The sequence below is a fragment of the Leptinotarsa decemlineata genome, unplaced genomic scaffold, assembly GCF_025532065.1.
Source record: "Leptinotarsa decemlineata unplaced genomic scaffold, Ldec_3_MD MMD2_tig00000133_RagTag_RagTag, whole genome shotgun sequence".
Classification (NCBI taxonomy): domain Eukaryota; kingdom Metazoa; phylum Arthropoda; class Insecta; order Coleoptera; family Chrysomelidae; genus Leptinotarsa; species Leptinotarsa decemlineata.
This window is the reverse complement of record NW_027412542.1, coordinates 1954944-1977668: the sequence shown is the minus strand read 5'-3', so window position 1 is coordinate 1977668 and position 22725 is coordinate 1954944. Positions and strand designations below refer to the sequence as shown.

The window sequence follows — 22725 nt, the reverse complement described above, 5'->3', positions numbered from 1 at the left end:
CAAGGTTCCAAGTGATGTTCGCGTCTCCAATCAGTTGGATGGCTCTTTTCTGAATGGAGTCCAGCAGCTTCAGAGGGTGTGCTTAGGGGCGGAGCTCCATACATGAGAACAATACTCCAACGAAGGTCTGATCTGAGCTATATAAAGCATCATAGTTGCTGAGGTGTGTTCAGTTTTCTGGTTCGAAACACTGTTCCAATATTTTGAGAAGCAGCCTTTACATTCTAGCTACATAATTGTGCCAAGACATATTGGTGTCCATTTTAACCCCCAACAAACTCATCGAAGCAGAGAGCGGAATTGTCTGTCCTGACATCATTATATCCGAATTCCATATTGATGATCGCTCAAGATGTTGAAGCCTTCCAAATATTTGAGGTTATGGTGGTTTACGGCCTTCTCCATGATTTTTGATATAATTGATAGCAAAGCGACTGGTCTATAGTTATTTGGAAGATTCTTCTTTCTCTTTTCGAAAATTGGCTGAACGCGAGCAATCTTCCAACAAGAAGGAAAAACCCCCTTCTTGTAAGACAGGTTGAAAAGTCTGCAAAATACTGGTGCGAGTTCATTTGCGCACTTTTTGAGTACGATAATTGGATATCGTTGATACTAATATGAAAACCATTTTGAAAATACAAAAATGTTAGTCTAATTCTAAAATCCACACAGATAGAATCTATTTATTACTACAATTTTTGAGTTCTACCGTCATTTATAAATTACTAACACCTTCAATAGCAACTTATAGCTGTTATCATGAAAGTGAGGATGATCCAAATCCCCTTGTAATCCAATTAATCTTGTGAATATAGGTATGTAGAAAGAGTTCATCAACAGTTTTGGGTAATAGCGTTTCGATGACCAAGGCCAAATAAGCAAGGTTGAAGGACGATGAATTCGGATGAATATAAGAAGAAGATAGGAAGTTCTGAACCACTCAACTTTTGAAAATGTTTGTTTAATGATTCTGGTGAATAAATTGAAACATATTGAATATAGGTGTATACACAATAAGATCACTATTATAATATACGCTTGTTCTGTTGAATTGTAGTCTCTCAAGTATGCACACTATCGATTCACTGCTGTTCAAAGGTAAGTATAACATTCTAACATCTTAGATTAAAGATTATTTATTTTAGGTGCTGGTGTAATTCAATGCAGTGATAGTCGTTTCAGACCTTCAATTCAATTCAACTAAAAGTAAGGTCTAGGATTATCTTGATGAGTATTAATGGTTATTACAGTTCTGTCTCACACAGTATAAAACAATTTCCCAGAAATATGTATGGTTTAGGAACTATCTTGGAAAGACATGAGCTTTACAGGATTTTCATATCAGGAAGCCTTAGAGATCATTATATAGAAGCAATATGCAGCATAGAGCGTGCATCGAGGCAAAAAGCAAGTGGCATTCAATCATAACTGTACCGTGATTCTCCAACTAGAAGATGTATAATGTAATCGAAGCATTATGGTGAAAAATGAAAGCAAACACAATCTGAAAATAAATACATGTCAAAGCATTTTTATAAACAGGAAGGAGGGTATTTATAGATTTACAAAATATTTGAACAAACTTCGAATTGACTGTGGCCTTTGAGATGCCTAATCATTTGAAAACTTAGTCTTCGGTATGGAAATGATAATTTTATCCCACAATAAATCCTAAGATGTAAGATTTTCTTTTAAATCTGCAAATCTTTAGTTTGGTATTAAGTACCATACTAATCTTTCAGTTATCAGGACAGAAATTACATTAAGACTTTAGAAAATGAACAAAATTTTCTAAAAAAACTGTAGATGTTGAGATAGCACAATTTTATTCAAATGCATATTCTAGCCAAGAAATGAAATCTAAATATGACTATTAAATAATAATTGTGACCTGTTAAGACAAGGTTAGGTATTAGTTTACCTGTAATTTGTATTTATGTTTTAGGTTCTGGTTATTGAAATAAGAGCTGAAATCGTAAGAAAAAGGAAACCTGAAAACGCTGGGAAGTGATGGAACTTCATTCTTGAGAGAGTGTTTGAAACATATAATACCAGCAAATATGATTTTTTCTTGAAAATTGGTTCACCAGATACCTATACTGCATAGCTGAAGCCCTAATTAAATAGCTTTCTTCCTGCCCTTGATATGAGATAAAATATTTTTGTTATATTTTGATTAAACAATAATTTTACATTTTTTGCTTTTTTAACCATGAAAAAAAAATCTGTTTAAAATCTGTTTTTCCGTTAATCAGCTGTCGCTCCCATACGAACGACAACTCTCAGAAGTTGAGAAACTTGTGCGAGCTAAGGACGAACGAGGTCTTACCTTTTAACGTGTTATTCCTAAAACTACTATTTAATTAAAGAAAAAATCAAGAAGTGTTATTGGCAAGTAATTTTGTAAGGAAAGTGTATACTATTTGCAACTGGTGAAAGAATCAACCTTAACATCATGAAATGCGTGACGAGAAGAGTATTGAATATATATATATATATATATATATATAGAATAGTAGTTTTTTGGGGATTCGGTCTGATTAGAATAAATATTTACTCTTTTTAGCTGCCCAAGCTTTCGCTAATGTTTATTAGCTTTATCGAGGGCTGTGCTATGTGAGAATATTCAATTTGGAAATTTCAATTTTGAAAGAAGTCTTCAACATCAAAATGACAACTATAAATGACAAAGTTGTCATTTTGATGTTGAAGACTTCTTTCAAAATTGAAATTTCCAAATTGAATATTCTCACATAGCACAACCCTCGATAAAGCTAATAAACATTAGCGAAAGCTCGGGCAGCTAAAAAGAGTAAATATTTATTCTAATCAGACCGAATCCCCGAAAAACTACTATTCTATACATACATACGGTCGTTACACTATCAATTATATATATATATATATATATATATATATATATATATATATATATATATATATATATATATATATATATATATATATATATATATAATCATTTTCATTTCATCGTTTATGATCCAGTTTTATTCTGACATTCGTGAAAAGATGGGTTAGGCGCTTCATACAAGAGATATACCAGAAGGTTTATAATTATTAAGCATCCCTTTATAAACAACTTTCTGATCAGCTCGTTTCTATAAATTATTTTTATCGACAACTTTACTGATGTATCCGAAATTTCAATGTCATTTAAGTAACTCACAAAATGGGCAACTTTCTCCTAATTTAATAGACTAATTAGAAAAATTATTAATGACAACGTGTCCACATTTGTAGATCCCCAACCAAGAAAACTGTAATACAAACTACTGCGACTACAATTCATTTTTACAAAACACTAATAGAAAGTAAAACGGCGTGCCACGGCGATTTACTTTTTATTAATATTCCTTCGAAAAGAATTAAATTATTTTGTTTGTTGAATTTCAGTGATACATGAATTAAATTGTTTGTTGATAATTTTTATTCGGCGCTGACGTCGGGCGTATTTTTGTGGAACTACATAACTGCATATAATATGTATGTCATTGGTCATAGTACGGTAATAATCCGTTCGACTGCAGCGCCGAATACAAATTATCAACAAACAATTTAATTCATGTATCACTGAAATTCAAGAAACAAAATAATTCAGGTCATTTCAAAGGAATATTGAAAAAAAGTAAAACGGCGTGGCACGCCGTTTTACTTTCTATTGGTATTTTGTAAAAATGAATTGTTTTGATTGTTGCTTTTAGGTGATACATGAATTAAATTGATTGTTGATAATTTTTATTCGGCGCTGCGGTCGGATGGAATATTGTGTTACTATCACTAGACTATCATTTTGCCAGATTTAAAAATTCAGCTTCTGCAAGAATCCGTTCGACGCTAGCGCGGAATTAAAATTATCAACAATCGTTTTAATTCATGTAGCTATAATTATCAACAAACAATTATATTCATGTTCCACAGAAATTGTAGTAAATTATTCGATAGTTACAAAAGAAGTATATATGACAAACATGTACTTCCAAAAATTTCAAACAATGAATCTATATTATACCTGTTCGCAACTTTTCATCAAACAAATTAATTCATGTAACATTTTAAATCAAGTGTCATTTAAAATAGAACAAAATTTGCGAACAATCGTTTTTAATGTGTCGAACAAATGCATGAATCAATTAAATTCAAACAAATGAATTGTTACTTAAATAAATTGAGGAATGAATATTTGTTACAATAAAAAGTAAAAGGGCGTTCCATAAGTGTCACTTTGAGACACATGCAAATTTATTCATCTTCGCAGATCTTCCAATGTGAATTCCTGGATTTTTCTGTAGTGAATTTTTCTGTAGTGATTGTGTTTTGTCCTTAAGAGAAATGTTATTAACAAAAAACCTGGATATCTCATTTTTCCTCGATTATTTTGTTCATGACCATCGTACATTTTTACCCACTATAAACTCATTCGAATACATTCTTCTAGGGTTCATTCCGAATCGAATGAGTCTATGCTCATATTTATAGGAGCTTTATATCTATTTTTGCCTTCATATCTATTTTTCCCCTACTATTGAGTTGTTGCCTGGTTGACTTGGTAGAAAAAATGGAAGTGATGGATTGAATCAGGAACAAAAAGTTTCAGATTCGTGGAATATTTTTCTATTCAGTAGAACCTATGCTGCAAATTTTATCGTTATTTCGGTTGAAAATTCCACAATTCGTAAAAGTGCTTTCATCTGTCCAAATTACATTTTCCACGAAAACAGGAAAATCAGATCTTCTTATTAGCCAATTATAAAATTCTAATCGCCTTTGTGGATCACCTGAATGCAATTTTTGAGATATATGTATTTTGTAACATTTCAAATCGCTTCTTTGAGATGTCTCCAAACACTTGTTAGGAATCACACGTTAGTCCTTAGCTCGCATAAGTTTCTCAACTTCTGAGAGTTGTCGTTCGTATGGGGGCGACAGCTGATTAACGGAAAAACAGATTTTCAAACAGACAGACTTGTATGACAAATATTCATTTCGGAGGAAATTTGACGTGTAGATTTTCCCGGGTTCATGTTTATCTGCAAATAATTGATTTTTATTGAAAAGGACACAATGTCTATCTTACCTCATATATACCTCACTTATCAAATTTTCTTTAGTTTCCCGCTCCATTCTGTCTCCGTATTTTTTCATTGGCTTTTCAAACGAACCAAACTTGGTGAGATTTTGATCCAATAACTTGAACATAGTTCGATGTGGTTGTCGTCTTTCGGGATACAAGTTTAAATACATTTCCGATATCCTAACACTGTTTCTATCGTATTTGTAATAAATTTGTATCATATCTCTTTTTTCATCATTCGCGAAAGCCATTTTCGCCAAAAATTAAATGACTTGTACAATAACAAAATGTCATTGAGTGTAACAAATTGAAAGTCAAATCAAAGCCTATTATGATAAGAATAATTTTTTTCAATATCTCCTAGTTTTCGAAAGGAAATGATTGCTTATGATACATCATAAAATCTGGTTCTATTCAAAACAGAAAAAAACCAATGTAGCGCCCATAAAGTTGATGATGGTGGCCGGAAGACGAAACGTCGGATAGCAAATCTGAAAACACCACTATTCAGCAGTGAAAAAGTAGCAATGTGGAAGTGCACCTTATTTTCGAATTATTTGAAAAATAAAGTCAGAAAAAAATGAAAACAATTTTCCGAAATTTCTGTTTTTCCCGGATATCTCCGGATATACTCGGAATTTCAAAACTTTCGGAATTTCAGAACTTTCTTGAGGGCATATTGTTAGTCAGGCAAGATTGTCATGTGACATATTGGGAGGTACCTGTACCTCTACCTCTACCTCCTCAGTCCTTGCGTATTACTTCCACTTCAATACATTCGAATTTGCATGAACACTTAGTTGTAAAAATATGTGTTCTCTTTGGATACTCCACAATTTATCCATCGCTCAAGAAAAGGCTCGCGTCAAGTGATGTGAGGAAATGATCAAAAAGTTCGACCCTGGTTCTTCAAAATAAATGTATAAAATCGAAACATGTGACAAATCTTGGATATATGCGTATGAGCCGTAAAAAAAGCAACAATCGACTGTATTCCAAGACGAGCTAAACCCAACAAAAGTTGTTCGTGGAAGAAGCACAGCGAAGCAAATGGTCGCCTGTTTCTTCAGCCGAATGGGTCATGTGGCCACTGTTCTGCTTGAGCAACGTAGAACGGTCAATTCTGAGTGGTACACAACCATTTATTTGCCGGAAGTCTTTGAAGAAATTCGTTAAACTAACCGCCGAAGACGGCGAGCTCTCACATCAAACTGGTGAATTTTTGAGCAATCGAAACATCGAATTGATGACTTCCTTTGTACAGTTCTGATTCACTCAATGGTTATGGCACTCAAAAGTAAACTGCGTGGTCAACGATTTACGAGCGCCAAAGAAGCAGTTGAAGCGTTCAAAAACCATGTTTTGGAGGTGTCTGAAGAGGAATGGAAAAACTGCTTTGACAAATGGTTTGAACGAATGCAAAAGTATATTGATCATCAAGAGGAATATTTCGAAAAACTATAAAGTCATTTTGGATTGAAAAATATTTTATATTATCTGCTATTCTCGAAATATTTTTGACTTATTGTTTTCCATTTTCTAAAATGTCCACGTCTACTTCTTTCATTTAACGACATATTGCTGAAACACATTTTTTTGATTCAGGACTCAATAAATTGGGTGACGCGCGAGCTCACTGTTGACCAAAAAACAAGAACGTTTTGATGAGCAGTGTTTGGCCATGTTTAAACATAACAAACCGAAATTTTTTGTCGATGTGTGACAATAGATGAAACATGAATTCATCACTTCACTTCGGAATCGAAACGATAGTCATCTGAGTAGAGAACAACTGGTGAAGCTCGTCCAAACCGCCCGAAAGCACAACAATCGGCTGGAAAGGTATTTTGGGATGTGCGCCCATAAAGTTGATGATGGTGGCCGAAAGACGAAACGTCGGATAGCAAATCTGAAAACACCATTATTTAGCAGGGAAAAAGTAGCAATATGGAAGTGCAACTTATTTTCGAATTATTTGAAAAATAAAGTCAGAAAAAAATAAAAACAATTTTCCAAAATTTCTGTTTTTCCCGGATATCTCTGGATATACTCGGAATTTCAAAACTTTCGTAATGTTATTATGAAAAGTATATGATCGAAATATTTTTATTTTATTGGAAAACACTTCTAATTCCTGACAGCATGTTTGAAAAATTCACAAACAGTTTGTCGAATTTCATATGTTGGAAATGACGAAATTCCCAAAATGGGGAGACCTTCAATTGTTACGGGTGTTTCTGTTAATACAATCTTTCATTCATGGGAATTTCATTTCACGAAATAATATTATTCCAGTTTTAGCTGAATCAATTGAACACTGTTTTCATGGTTTTTTTCCAACAAATTTTTGACATGATCCTTCAAACCAACAAATATTGAATATTTTGAGAAAAAAAGCGAAAGATTCATACAGAGCGAATGTTTACCAAAATTTTCTCCATGAAAAAAATAATTATTTTTCACCAATTATTCAAAGTGAATTAGTTAATTCAATCGATGTACAATAATGCCCTTGTGAATTCAAAAATATTTCGGTGGAAATTATTAACTAAAATTATCCTGATATGGTAGGAAATGATGTGATCAGTTACTGTATTCTAAACTGATAGAGATATGGATATGGATAGAATAATAAAATGTTGTTATCATATAAATGCATCTATCATTGATATAAGGTATTCAATAATGATAACAAATGAAAAAAACAACTATCAACATATTGTAATAGAGATAGTAAACATCCATTTGAACAAAACAAATATCACTTCAGATATGAACTCAGATAGTAGGTACCTACTGCAAAACTTGACAGAGCTAAGTTGAAATAGATGGAAAATTTTCATGTAAGGGGGTTCCTGAGAATAATTCCGTTTATTCATGGAATGAATAGGGTGAACAGGGTATAGCGTAATGACGGTCGATTAGCTATATTTTGGAAAATAATAGGATTCGTATCCTGAAAAATGACAAATTGAGGTTTGAATAGAACTGGCCGATACTTGATGAAAATCCATATTAAAACTAATGAATACAGTTTATTGTTTGATTTTTCACTATAAAGGGTTCTACAAAAACCGCGACACGGTCGGTAGCCGGGCAGTTCGACGTGAGTGCTTTGTGCACCCAGTCAATCGGCCGATGAGTGAGTCGATGGTCCAAGCCGCAGGCTGAACGCTCCATTTTCACTTGCTATAGTCCAACCCGTGTTACGAATCACATGTTAAAAAGTAAGATTTTGATAGTCCTTAGCTCGCACAAGTTTCGACTTCTGAGGGTTGACGTTCGTAGGGGTGCGAATGCTGGTTAACGGAAAAAACATATTTTAAACAAACATATTTAAACGTGTTTCACTATACAATAGCTTCCTCAAGCATAAACTAAAAGTTATGAAATGGAAATTAACAGATTCAAGAGTTTTCGAATTTTTTTATTTCCATACTCCCCAACAGGTTGAGTTTAAAAAATTTCTTCTATAAATGGAGGGGCTAGTATTCATGGTTGAACTCATGTCCCTGTATGATTAAATGAGTGGCATATGTGGAATTTATTTTTCCATTCTGAAAACTATATTTGTGTTTCTTTATGCGGGCTTTGAACGTTCTTCCAATTTGACCTATATAAAACATTGGACATGACCCACATGATAATTTATACTCTCCCGATTCTTCTGCAACTGAACTTTTAACTTCGTTTGTCTTAATGTGCATGCCTGAGTTGTTGTTGGTTTTAAAAGCAATATTTACACCTTTTCTGTGCAGAAAATCTGAAATATTTGTAGTGGGTTGGATAAGTAGGTTAAGGTTTTACCTGACTGTTCTTATACAATTTCATATTGTCGCAAAGAAATAAAAAAATTGATTTGGGTAAACTTCCTTCAAAGCTTGGCTGTATAACTTTTTTGATAATAAGGATTGTATTAGACTGCTATCGTAATCAATGATGACGGCTATTTGTTTTATTATGTTCAGTCCTTTATTGAAATTCGCCTCTGGCAAGGGCACATCTATCAGTTTGTGGATCATATCGTTAAAAGCTGCTACTTTGTGCTGATATGGGTGGGTGGACGAATTAAGAATGATAATATCTGTATGTGCCGGTTTACGATAAATTGAAAAATCATGTTTGTTGTTAACTTTTGTTATTGTCAAGTCCAAAAAATGTATAGAGTCGTCCTTTTCAATCTCCTTTTTGAATGTGATAGAAGGATGGAGAGAATTGATGAAATTCAAAAAATTAGACAACTGTCTGTTCGTTCCTGTGAAACATACCAGGATATCATTCATATATCTATACCAATACATGAAACTTCTTTCCAGTGGTTTACTGTGTATTTTTTTCTCTCCAAATTGTCCATGAAAATCTCTGCCAGAATAAGAATAAGCGGGCTTCCCATTATGAGACTTTTGCAGGATGAGTAAAAAGTTTCATTGAATTGGAAGTAAATCTGTGACAAACACACCGTGAGGAAGTTTACCCAATTCAAAGAGAAGAGGATAAAAGTTATAGAACCTTAACCTACTTAGGCCAACCCACTACAAATATTTCAAATTTTCTGCACAGCAAAGTTGTAAATATTGCTTTCAAAACCAACAACGACAAGTTCAGTTTCAAAAAAATCGGGAATGTATAAATTATCATGTGGGTCATGTCCGATGTTTTATATAGGTCAAACTGGAATAACGTTCAAAGCCCGCAAAAAAGAACCCAAATATAGTTTCCAGAATGGAAAAATAAATTCCACATATGCCACTCATTCAATCACAGAGGGACATGAGTTCAACCATGAATACAAACCCCTCCATTTCCAGAAGAAAGGTTTGAAACTTAACCTGTTGGAAAGTATGGAAATGAACAAATTCAAAAACTCTCAATATCTTATGAAAGATTAAACTGAATTGAATAATTCGCCAGTATTGAATCTGTTCATTTCCTTGTAAAAATAGTTAGGTATATTTAAGATACTTTCAATTATACCTGACCTTTTGAGGTAGATTCATTCAATAGAAACTAGGTATATGAGTAGGTAATAGGTGAAAGTATAAAATGGTTGTAATTTAGAAGTAACTTTCAGTTCACACTTGAGAAAGCTATTGTGTAGCGAAACACGTGTCGCGGTTTTTGTAAAACCCTCTATAGTGAACTTCATACAATAAACTGTATTAATTAGTTTCAAATATAGGTTTTCCAAAAGGAAAGTAGGAATGTAGACTTTCACTGATGGGTCAATGTTTTGGTTGGTTTCCGGGTTTTGCCGTGGTCTTCTTTGTTTATAATCTCCGAACGTTTTAACTGCAACTGCGGCAGTCATTTTCGGTGGCTTGGTCGAAGTACTCTTCTTGACGTGTCAACTGTTGACACGTGTCAACAGTTGACACGTATTTCGACCGCGCCACTGAAGATGACTGCAGCAGTTGCAGTTGAAACGTTTAGACATTATATCCAAAGATAACCACGGCAAAACCCGGAAACCAACGAAAACTCTTCAAGAGAAGGTTTTTGTTAGATTCTTTTCCACAACTTTCGACGTGGATTATCTCAACAAGAATTTGTCGATGAACTCAGTTCTTCATATGGCGATGAAGGACCATCAAAAACCACAGTAAATCGCTGATTTAGTGTATTCAAGGGTGGTCGTAGTTCGGTCGCTGACAATTGCCGTGAAGGTCGTCCAAAATCGGTTGTTGTGCAAAAAACATCGATGCAGTGCGTGAAATACAAGATTGTCATGTGACATATTGGGAGGTACCTCTACCTCTACCGCTACCAAGGCTCCTCAGTCCTTGCGTATTAGTTCCACTTCAATACATTCGATTTTGCATGAACACTCATTTGTAAAAAATGTGTTTTCTTTGGTTACTCCACAATTTATCCATCGCTCAAGAAAAGGCTCGCGTCAAGTGATGTGAGGAAATGATCAAAAAGTTCGACCATGGTGCTTCAAAAGAAATGTATAAAATCGAAACATGTGACAAATCTTGGATATATGCGTATGAGCCGTAAAAAAAGCAACAATCGACCGTATTCCAAGACGAGCTAAACCCAAAAAAAGTTGTTCGTGGAAGAAGCACAGCGAAGCAAATGGTCGCCTGTTTCTTCAGCCGAATGGGTCATGTGGCCACTGTTCTGCTTGAGCAACGTAGAACGGTCAATTCTGAGTGGTACACAACCATTTATTTGCCGGAAGTCTTTGGAGAAATTCGTTAAACTAACCGCCGAAGACGGCGAGCTCTCACATCAAACTGGTGAATTTTTGAGCAATCGAAACATCGAATTGATGACTTTGTACAGTTCTGATTCACTCAATGGTTATGGCACTCAAAAGTAAACTGCGTGGTCAACGATTTACGAGCGCCAAAGAAGCAGTTGAAGCGTTCAAAAACCATGTTTTGGAGGTGTCTGAAGAGGAATGGAAAAACTGCTTTGACAAATGGTTTGAACGAATGCAAAAGTATATTGATCATCAAGAGGAATATTTGGAAAAACTATAAAGTCATTTTTCATTAAAAAATATTTTATATTATCTGCTATTCTCGAAATATTTTTGGCTTATTGTTTTCCATTTTCTAAAATGTCCACGTCTACTTCTTTCAATTAACGACATATTGGTGAAACACATTTTTTTTGATTCAGGACTCAATAAATTGAGTTTGGGATTGAGATCCAACAGTACTTCAATTTTTGTGTGCGGGAAAGGGTTTTTCAGGGCAATGGAAAAATGTTATAAGGATTCCGCTTTATTAGAAAACACAATTGAACGTTGGATTGCCGACTTCAAATGTGGTGATAGATATATCGCAGAACGCAGAATGCAGTGGACGACCAAATGAGGCAGTAACACCAGAAAACATAAAAAATACTTGAAATCGTTTTGAATGATCGAAAAGTGGAGTTGCGTGAGTTAGCTGACATTGTGAAGATATCAAAAGAACGTGTTGGCTTTATATTGCATGAGCATTTGACTATGAGAAAGTTCTATTCAAAGTGGGTGACGCGCGAGCTCACTGTTGACCAAAAAACAAGAACGTCTTGATGAGCAGTGTTTGGCCATGTTTAAACATAACAAACCGAAATTTTTGCGTCGATGTGTGACAATAGATGAAACATGAATTCATCACTTCACTTCGGAATCAAAACGATAGTCATCTGAGTAGAGAGCAACTGTCGGCGAGTAGAGCACAACAATCGGCTGGAAAGGTATTTTGGGATGTGCGTGGTGTAATATTCACCTACTATCATGAATATTATACAGTATAATATGAGCGAAATTGGAAAGAAACGACCTCATATGGCAAAGAACATAATTTGTTTTATCAAAACGACGCACCGTTTCACAAGTTAATCAAAACAATTGAATTGCTTCCCCATCCACCGTATTCTATAAATCTGGCTTCCTGCGACTTTTTCCTGTTCGTAGACCTCAAAAAAATGCCCATCGGTTAGAAATTTGCTTGAATGAACAGGTTATTAATAAAACTGAGGCCTATTCTGAGGCAAAAGATAAATCGTTCTACAAAAGTAGTATTGAAATGGTAGAATGTTTGTGTGGCTCTTGATGGAGATTACGTTGATGAATGAAGCCAATTTTGAACAGAAAAACGCATTTCCTTTCTAAGGCCCGTGATTTCTGAGCCCAAATATTATTACACTGAATCTGATATATTCGAATAAAACTAATAATCACAGTTGACTGTCAATGCAAATGAATAATAAGTCTTTGAAGTTGCCATGCATCAGCGTTCTATAATCTTCGATTGATAAGGTGTGAAAAAAAAGACTATCGTGATAAAATTCTACAATAGCAAGAACAATGTATCAGGTGATAACGAGTAAGTATTTTCCACTTGACCTATTACTCTTGCATCTTGAGAGAATGGTATAAATATTAAGCAATAAACGGATCACTGTATTCAGGTTTGCTCTGCACCGTAGACAAAATGGTTTCTTTGAAATTCATCGTTGTTGCTTGTACCCTTCTGGTTGCCCAAGTAAGTTTTTTTTTCATAACAATATCAAGATATGACTCATAGTTTTATCATTGCATTTCTAACCTTCAAGTACTGGTCTTCTTTTCTCATAAATCTCGGTTTCCACTCATTTAGTAGATTTTTTGAGGATAAAAGTAGTTTATTAGATGTTTTCATATTCTTTCCTTATATTTGCATGTATTGCATTCAGATTTTCCTTCCGAACTCTTTCAATTGGTTGTCTATTCTTTATTCTGTGAAGAAATCAATGAAAGCAGTTGATAGTTGATAGATTTTTCATTGATGAATAAAAAAACAAGTAGAATATTCGTAATATACGTATGATAGTCGATTCGTAGTTTTCATACTATAGAAAGTAATAAACTGCATAGTGATCATTGGAGTATTTTTGTCCTGCCATTTTTTTAAACAATGTTCAAAATGTCTTTTATTAAAACAATTATATAGGAGTTAAGTAAACTTTTGTTTTTATTAGAGATACCTCAACAAAATGATTCATTGTTTGAAGGGGATAGACAATGTTTCATGATGAATTTCATCAGTTCGGACTTCCATTGTATAATATTATATAAAATGATTTGAAATCCCTGCAAAAACCAATGCAAATGAAAAATTAAAATACAAATAAAACCCTGTAATCACCCGAAGACGATTTTGCATACTAACAATCGAAACGTCGTGAAGTAACGGCTTGGAATCTCTTAATTTTTATTTTTTGTTCAATTGATCTATTTTTCCTTTTATTTTTTATTTTTTGTTTGATTCTTCTTCTATTTTTACCTTGTATTTGATTCTACTGTAATTTTATTTCAGGTTTTTTTCTGCTTAATATAATTGTAATTTTCAACTTATGTTTTTAATTTCTCATTTGTATTGGTTCTTTAGGGATTTCAAATCATTTTATATAATATTAGACAAGGGAAGTCACAACTAATGAATTTCAAAATAATCCTCAAAAAAATTATTTTCAAAGAGGCTGTAGGCTACTACACATTCATTAGTAACTTCTCATTGACTGAATAATCTAGTTGCGAGAAATATACCTATTTTGTTACAAGCACATACTGAACGATTTTTGAACATCAGCTTCAAAATGAATTCCATCGGGACGACATGAGTTTTTGCTCTTGTTTTGAGAAACAAACAAAATAAACGTAATTCTATATCCATTCATTGATTAAGACAATGCTTATAGATGGCCAGTTTCATAAACTGATTGATAGTTAGTTTGAAAAATATGCGATGGAATTAGCTGATACTTGATGGAAATCCATGACATATTAAACTCTTCACCAAGATTTTCACTGGACAGTTTACAAAATAACGACGTGTGTTTCGTTATAGACAAGTGTGTGGCTAGTCTTATGTGTCATTTTTTTTCAAATCCAAAACTGGAGTCATTTCTGGACATTTTCGAAAAAAATTCTTGCTGGATGCAATTTTTAACATATATACGAGATGATTTTGTATCAATATTTTGACATAAGAGTCGAAACAAGTTATAATCAAATGTCTTAGTTTGGGCAATGCTTCATTCAAAAACATTTCATTCAAATAAATATCAAACATGCATTTTTCTACAAAATTTAGAAAAAGCTATCAATCTTTGGTGATATATAACGCAAATTTCATTTATTTTGACCTTTCATTGAGTAACTTCATGCAATATCTGTTTTTAATAAGATATACAATGAATAATAATACAATATAAAATATACGTACATAATTTTAACTGAACAAAAAAGGAATTTTTCAATTTCCATCATGAATATATTTCAACAGTTCCCACTTGAAAATCTTTAATGATAGAGTAGATTTAATTGAATCAGGTAAATCATTGAATTGGACAAAACCTTCAAAAAATAAACTGCTCATACTATTTCTTGTATTTGTTCTATTTATATGAATGTGGAATGATAGCAAGTATGGTGGGGTCATTTTATTCAATATTGCTTAAATGAAAATTATGGAACAATAGAATGATCTTTTGGATTCTGAGAGCCATTGTAGAGCAGATAGCTTGGTAGAAATTGGTGTATTATACCTATTACATTTTGAAATTATAGATAGCTTGGTAGAAATTAGTGTATTATACCTATTACATTTTGAAATTATTCTTATTCCTAAATTTTGTAATTTTTGTATTTGTTGCACTTTGTTCAAATTGAAAGAGAATAAAATAGATGCACAGTAGTCAAAATGGGGTTAGATTATTCATTTATATACCATAATTTTTGTATCTGTTGATAAGTTTTTGGCGATTGTTGAGAAAAAATATAATTTTTTTGCAATCTTTTCTTCAATATATTTGAAGTGGTCGTCGAATGATGAGCAATTATCAAGTTGATATCCCAAATACTTCAGTGATGTTACTATTTCTATACGTTCATCTTCAATTTTTATATTTATGTTGTTCGTATTTATTTGATTATACTTATTCGAATTTAGTAGTAATTATCATTGATTTTGTTTTTTTGAAGTTAAGTTTCATTTTATTGGTTTTAAGATATTTTTCTACTTCCTCTAGAACTTCATTCATTCTGCCAACAGTTTCTTCTAAATTTACTCCAGTACAGGCCAATAAGGTATCATCTGCAAATAAGTTGATGAACTCACAGTCTGTAAATAATTGAATATCATTCAAATACAAAATGAATAATAGGGAACCAAGCACACTACCTTGTGGCACTCCTGTGTGATTTGTTATATGTGATGAGAAATAATCGTTCACACGTACTCTCTGTTTCCTATTTGATAAATAATTACTTATCCATTCATAAACCATCCCATCAATCCCATATCTTCTCAGCTCCTGAAGCAAAATACTTCTATCAATCGTTTCAAAGGCCCTTTTGAAATCTAAAAAGACAGCTACAACATATTTACCTTTATCTGTTCCATTAGTAAATTCAGTTAATGATAACTGTAGTGCTGTTTTGGAAGAATGTTTTTTTTCGAAAACCAGATTGCTAAACATGATTTGATTTTTGTCAATAAACTGTAATAATTGATTATATACTGCTATTTCTAAAACTTTCTCTATTGGTGGTAAGGTATTAATAGGTCTAAATTCACTTGCTTTTATAGTGTTTGTAACTTTAGGCATGGGTATAATGGTACTCATTTTTAATAATTCGGGCAACTCACCATTCTAACAATATATACTCAAGATTTATTGTATTTTCAGACTCAGGCTCATCCTCAACCTGCAGTTAAGGGTCCTTTTGTCGATTTTCTGAAATGGCTGGTACCTGAAGTAAAAAAAGATGTTGATGCTGCCTTCAATAAGATTGAATTACTTATCAATGATGCTGTTAAAGACGCAAATAAATTCCAAAAAGACATCGTCGTTTTTGCTGGAAAAGCTCTTGACAAAAGTCTTGATTTACTGAACTCAAGATTGGATAAAATCAAGGCAGGTAAGTTCCAAAAAAATTTAATTTCAAATAATGATACAATTGCAATAGTGATATATCGGAAGCAAAGACAGACAATTCCGCTTTCCGCTTCAATGAGTTTGTTGCGGGTTGAAATGGACACCAATATGTCTTGACACAATCATGTCGCTGGTATCGCAAAGGATGCTTCTCAAAAGCTTAGAACACTGTTCTGAACCAGAAAACTGTACACACCTCAGCAACTTTTGATGCTTCATAAAGCCCATATCAGAGCTTTGGAGTATTGTAATCATGTATAGAGCTCCGCCGCTCTGAATTCCATCCATAAGAGAGCCATCCGCCTCATTGAAGACTTGAACATCACTTGCAACCTTGATATTCTGGAACATCAAAGGAAGGTTGGAGATATGCCTCTCTTCTATATATACTTTCACTAGAAGTGTTCAAGTGACTTGGTTCAACTCAGTAAACCTCAAACATCATTGTTTGAAAACTCTTTCATTTGGAGAACTGCGTTTATGTGCAATGAACTTTTTCCAAATGGATTCAATCTCCAGCGATTCGAATCCAACGTGAATCGCTACTTTCGCACTGGCACCGCTCTTAGAGCGGCTTGTGGATTAAAGAAAAAATCTGTTTAAAAAATTTTTTTCCGTTAATCAGCTGTCGCCCCCATACGAACGACAACTCTCAGAAGTTGGGAAACCTTTGCGAGGTAAGAACTAACGAGGTCTTACCTTTTTCTAACACGGTATTGTAATACTTGTGTTTTGTTCTTGAAAAAAAGTAACTTTCAGACACAAACTAAAAAAAAGCACTTCGGAAACAACTACTTCCATATGTAACCATTAAATCACACGAAAGAAAAACACTTCCGAAACATATTCTTTTATATGAATACTGAATTAGGCAAAAAACACTTTTTTTTATTCGGTTTGTATTCCAAACATTAGTTATGGACTTGAATCAGAAATCATTCGCAGGATTGCTACACATTATAGTAAATGAAGGGGAGAAATACACCTACATGACACAATATCATCTTCACTGGTGTTTCCAGCAAATTTTCTTTCCTTTGAAATCACATTTAGTGTCCGACCGGAACTGGTTTTTACGACCGAAACCGAAAACGTAACGGTCTCAGTTTCGGCCGAAACCGAAACTTCCTTACAAGGATTATGTTTTTACTTATTGATAATCAACATAATGAACCCTTATTAAAAAAATATATTAATTGCATCCTAAAAATACTTAAAATAGGTGAGGTATTTATTTGAGTAGGTGTAGATCCTTCTTTTGAATATTATTGATGGTCTTTCAAAAATAGTAAACATAAAATTACTATTCAACGAAAATAAAATTACTTATTTAAATTGTTACTTAATATCACAATAGGTACTTGATATTTATGTAATAAACAAAGTAAATCACAAAGTGATTCACGACATGATTAGGCACGTGGACGCGGCAAAATGTCTTCGTCGCTTTTATAAAATTTACAGCGCGGGAACTCCCGAAGTCAGTTTCAGTTTCGGTAGTAGTTTCAGCAGGTTTGCCGCCGAAACTGAAACTAACCGAAACCAGTTTTTTGCCGAAACTCGACCGAACCCGAAACCGAACTTTCGGTCGGATAGTAATCATATTTAAAATATTTCACAGGAAAAACATTAACAAAGTCACTGATCCGGTCCTTTTATTGCATTTGAAAAATATGCCAATGAACCTGTTTCAATGTTAGAAGGAATCTTCAATATGTTTTTCAAAAAAAAAGATTTTCTTTCCGTATCAGTGCTGGAAAGTTTCAGCATCGTACGAAAGCATCAGTTTGATGAAATAAGATGAACAGATTACCTCAAATAATAAGATATTCATCTTTAGAATTATAAAACTGAACAAAAAATTATGTGATTATTCAATTCAATCCCAGGCGTGAGAATTTCGTTTGAATTGAAAGTAAAATATTTTTAGGAGGGATTAGTTTTTGAAAAAATCTTGGCTGCCCACACATAAAAAATGTTGGGAACTCACAAAAAACGGAAAAAACAATTAATTCGGAATCCACATTTTTAGAAATTTTTGAAGATTGTGCACAGAAGTTTGTTTCAGATGAGTTTCCGAGAAAATGTCAATTTGGACTGTTTCAAAAACACTGACACCATTAGATAAAAGCGGTGATTTGAAAATGAAAACAATGAATATTTTTTTAATAGCACAGCTAGTTTCATAAATAAATATGCATATAAAGCTGTCGATATTTGAAGCTTTTCAGTGAGTATAGAATTTATGAGTGATTCAGGAAAATGATGAAAATAATGTGATCTAGTTTCTCCTTGAAAACTCGATTATGAAGATATTTCAGAGACGTAGTTTGTTCGTTATTCAATATTTTAAGTATTCTTTATGCTGTATAATTTATAATTTAAAAACTTTTTTCTATTGAAAAGCACATCTTGACCTCAACATGATTTCAGCAGCACTTGTAAATAAAAACTAGTGCATTTCACTGTTCATCTGTCGACAGTTACTCACCAAAGTTTCAGCCATTCTGGACGCGCAGTTGTTACGTAATAGTCGTTTGAGTGACTCGATGTGGGTGTTTTCATGAAAATGGACAAAATTGAGTATCGAGCTGTCAGTAAATATCCGTTTTGAAAGGCAATACACCTACTCAAATCAAAGATGAGATGGATTCTGTGTATGGGGACTCTGCATCGTCATTTATTTAGACAGTGAAATTTTGGGTAGCTGAATTTAAACATGACCTTAACGTTCGAAATGTCTAAAAGCTGCAACTACCGACGAAAACATCGCCAAAGTTCACCAAATCCTGTTTCACCAAGACAACGTACCGTCTCACACCTCAGCGAATGCTATTACAAAAATCCACAAATTACGATTTGAGCTGCTTGGCAATTCGCCTTACTGACCAGATCTAGTCCCAAGCGACTTCTTTCTGTTCCTTCATCTGAAAATTGCGCTCGGAGGACAGAGATTTTCGTCAAATGAAAAGAAAACCACCTTCTTGAACAATTATTTGCAGAGCAAAAAATGAAAAAACTCTGAAAAATGTCTTGTATCTTTGTTTGGTCGGAAACTTTACAGAACACTCTCTCAGGTTCTGAAACACTTCTATCCCAAAAGCAACTATCAATCAATTTTTCTCTTGACAGTAAAACAAATATTCCGTGATGCTTTGTACTACATTGTATCCTTTCAAATGTTTTTTCAGGAGGAGACCAGAACACCGCCAAGGTTATCAACTGCATTGAAGCCAGCAGAAGCCAATCTAAGGAAGTTGCACTTGTTTTCATTGATACAATTACAAAATGCGACCTGTCATTGGCAAACCAAGTACTGAAAGATTTATCAGGTTTGGAAATTAATATAAATGACATCAAAGAAAAAGTTTTCGCCGCTGCAAATGAAATTCAGAAGTGTTCTGGAGAAAAAGAAGTCGAATGCGCATTGGATGTAAGCTATTTTCTCAGTTCGTTTCCATGTTTAGTTCATTCATATGAGAATAGAATAATAGGTTGAGAAGAAGCATTGAAAAGTATCAAATCCGAATATGAATACATGAAACGTCACAAATAATTCAAAAACGTATATTCACAACAATTATATGAATGAAATAAACACCTTTTCATGAAATACTCATCAACACTGAAAAATCTATTGACCAAGATCTCTATTTTTGAATACCATAATTTTATTTTGATTTTTCATCGTATGACCTTTTTCTGCTGATTTTAGAAAAAGATTCGCGCTATGGCACTCCCAATTCTTGGGCGCCAGTTGTATCAAGTTGAAATAAATATAGTTTAATAAACTAAAAAATACCCTTTTGAAACATCGAAGTGAAAAGTTAAAAATATTTGTTTTAAATAAGCTCAAAACAATAACGGACGAAAAATACTATTATTAATGTGAAAAAAGCGACGGGCGGTTGAATTACAAAAAAAAATGCACGAAGCACCCACGCTTTTACACAATAATACTACCATTTTTCGTTCGTTATTGTTTTAAGCTTATCAAACCAATATTTTTAACTTTTTAGTTCTATGTTCTTTAAAAGTTTTCTGGAGTGAATTTATTTTTTATTTCTTAGTTTCGTATGCTATAAAAGCGTGTTTTTTAGTCCTTCTGAACTAAGTATATTTATTTTATCTAAACTTTGAGATCAATCAGCCGTATATTGTTTAGAAAAATGACCATTGAAATTTTCCGATTTCGGAAAGGGAGCCTGAAAATCTTCTACCAAGCCCAAGGCGCGCAAAGGAGCGTTACAAAAAAAAGCAGCAGGCGCGCGTGTTAATAAAAAAATACTTTTTTCAAGTGAAGAAGTACATGTGAAGCGAGTTAGAATTATATCAAGGAGGTAATGTACAGAGCCATCTGCCCGCGAATAGATCAAGCAATAATGTAGATATTTCAAAGAAGTTACGTACAGCGCCATCTGCCCGCGAATAGATCAAGCATTCTGTCAAACACAGATTCTGAGCTTCAGAGTTACAAACAAACAAACATACATACATACATACAGGTGAAGCTAATAAAAGCGTGTTAATGTTAAAAATAGGCATTTTGGTGGATTGACTTTTTGTGTTGATATTATTTCATTCAATACAAAACTTCCCGACAGAACATTTTCTGGTATAAGGAAGTTATAATCATCTAATTATGATTTATTGACCATTTTAAGAATCGTATGAACTTTTACATATCTTCTCAGTACTCGTAATACATGATTGGTCAATTCACTTCCCACTCACTTTTGATTTTTTTACAGGTTGCCGGTAACGTGATTAAAGTCATCTCCGATAATGTCCATGCTGATATCCTTTTGAAAATTGTTGAAACGATTAAAGACGCTGTCAAAGTGGCCAAAGATTTTGTTCCAAAATGCGTCACTCCCAACCTGGCACAGCATGTACAACAAGGTTACGAAGTACTCAATAGTGTCTCTGCCTGCATTGTTTCCTAAGAATCCACTCTGTTTAATGAATACCCAATGAATTGATGACAATAAAGACCCATTTTCAAACTAACCCTTTTTCATTCAGAGAACCCATCGTATGTTGTGATGAAAATGCACCTTCTTGAACAGTATTGTATTCAGAAACAAGCACTTTCCCCCTAATACCAGAACTGGTGTTGGCGTTTTCAGAAGATGAGATTACTTCATTGGTCGAGAAGAGTGTTGCAGTTCTGGTATTCGAGAAGAGTATTTGTTTTCGATTCAGCCAGAGGTCGCAGTTTAACCATTGATTTATGTATTGTCTTATTGTGTACTCCTACTAGCCCATCAATAGAAATAGAAACTGGAAAACCTCGCTTTGGAAAATATACGACACATGCAAAAAATCTATGCAAAATAACTGCATATCAATTATGAACACTTTCGTATGTCCTAAATGAAATGAAACAAGAATCACACAGAAATTCTACATAACATTGTACTACGTTGGCTGAAAAGTCCCAGGCCTAATAAAGAAAACGCGTTTTTTGTTTAAAATTGGATTTATTCATCAACGTAATCTCAATGAAGTGCCTTACAATCATTCCAGCGCCGCTCTAATGTTTTAATACCACTTTTGTAGCCCGTGGATTGGGCTACTTATCGGACGCGTCCACAGGTGGCGGATAGGGGAATGACCAGGGGACTGGAGGCCCTGTCCGGGAAGCCAATGTGGCTTTACGGACGGGGTCGCCGGACTCCTGGTCAGTGGCAGAAATAACTAGGGTGAGGGGGACGAAAACCCCCCAAAAGTCTTTGCAAAACATGCCACCGTGGACCAGCCTACCCAAGCTAAGGTGTGAGGAAATGTGCCGACAGCTGAATGGCCGCAGGTGATATGCGGTCACGAACGATCCTCTTGAGAAACTGGGTGAAACCTCATTGTAATCAGCCTACCTATGTAATGCGGGGCTCTGCCAGAGGTGACCAACTCTTCGCGTGTTACTCGTGGGAACACACATGAAGAAAAAACACAAAAACAGAAACAACAAAAACAAAAAACCAATCCCGAGGCTAGACAGAAGTGCTCACCTCAATCTAAGGCGGTGGCTGGAGATGAACAGAAATGACCACCCCAATCTACCGCTTGGAATGAGGCTGGACATAGTAGATCACTTCCAACAGCAATGGCACTTCCTGCGGCAGGCGCCAAGAGCTCCGCCTTGAATAAAGAAAAGAAACCAGCTGTCACTGCAGGAAAGCTCCCTCACTTCAATCTTCTTGGGAACCCCA

General features: G+C 34.1%; 1 protein-coding gene across 1 annotated transcript; it reads left to right on the top strand.

The window, feature by feature from the left end:
• Nucleotides 1-12917: 12917 nt before the first annotated feature.
• Nucleotides 12918-21523, top strand: LOC111506889 (uncharacterized). Its single transcript, XM_023162112.2, has 4 exons — nt 12918-13077; nt 16265-16496; nt 19705-19946; nt 21265-21523. Exons 1-4 carry the CDS (start codon nt 13027-13029, stop codon nt 21457-21459), a joined length of 720 nt encoding a protein of 239 aa, XP_023017880.2. The 5' UTR covers nt 12918-13026; the 3' UTR covers nt 21460-21523.
• The last annotated feature ends 1202 nt before the right edge of the window (nt 21524-22725 follow it).

Excerpts from the sequence above, each read along its gene's own strand:
- LOC111506889 (XM_023162112.2), top strand. The coding sequence starts at position 13,027 with ATGGTTTCTTTGAAATTCATCGTTGTTGCTTGTACCCTTCTGGTTGCC. Across the intron at positions 16,497-19,704 it reads ATTGGATAAAATCAAGGCAG|GAGGAGACCAGAACACCGCC; the intron begins GTAAGTTCCAAA and ends ATGTTTTTTCAG. Across the intron at positions 19,947-21,264 it reads AAGTCGAATGCGCATTGGAT|GTTGCCGGTAACGTGATTAA; the intron begins GTAAGCTATTTT and ends ATTTTTTTACAG.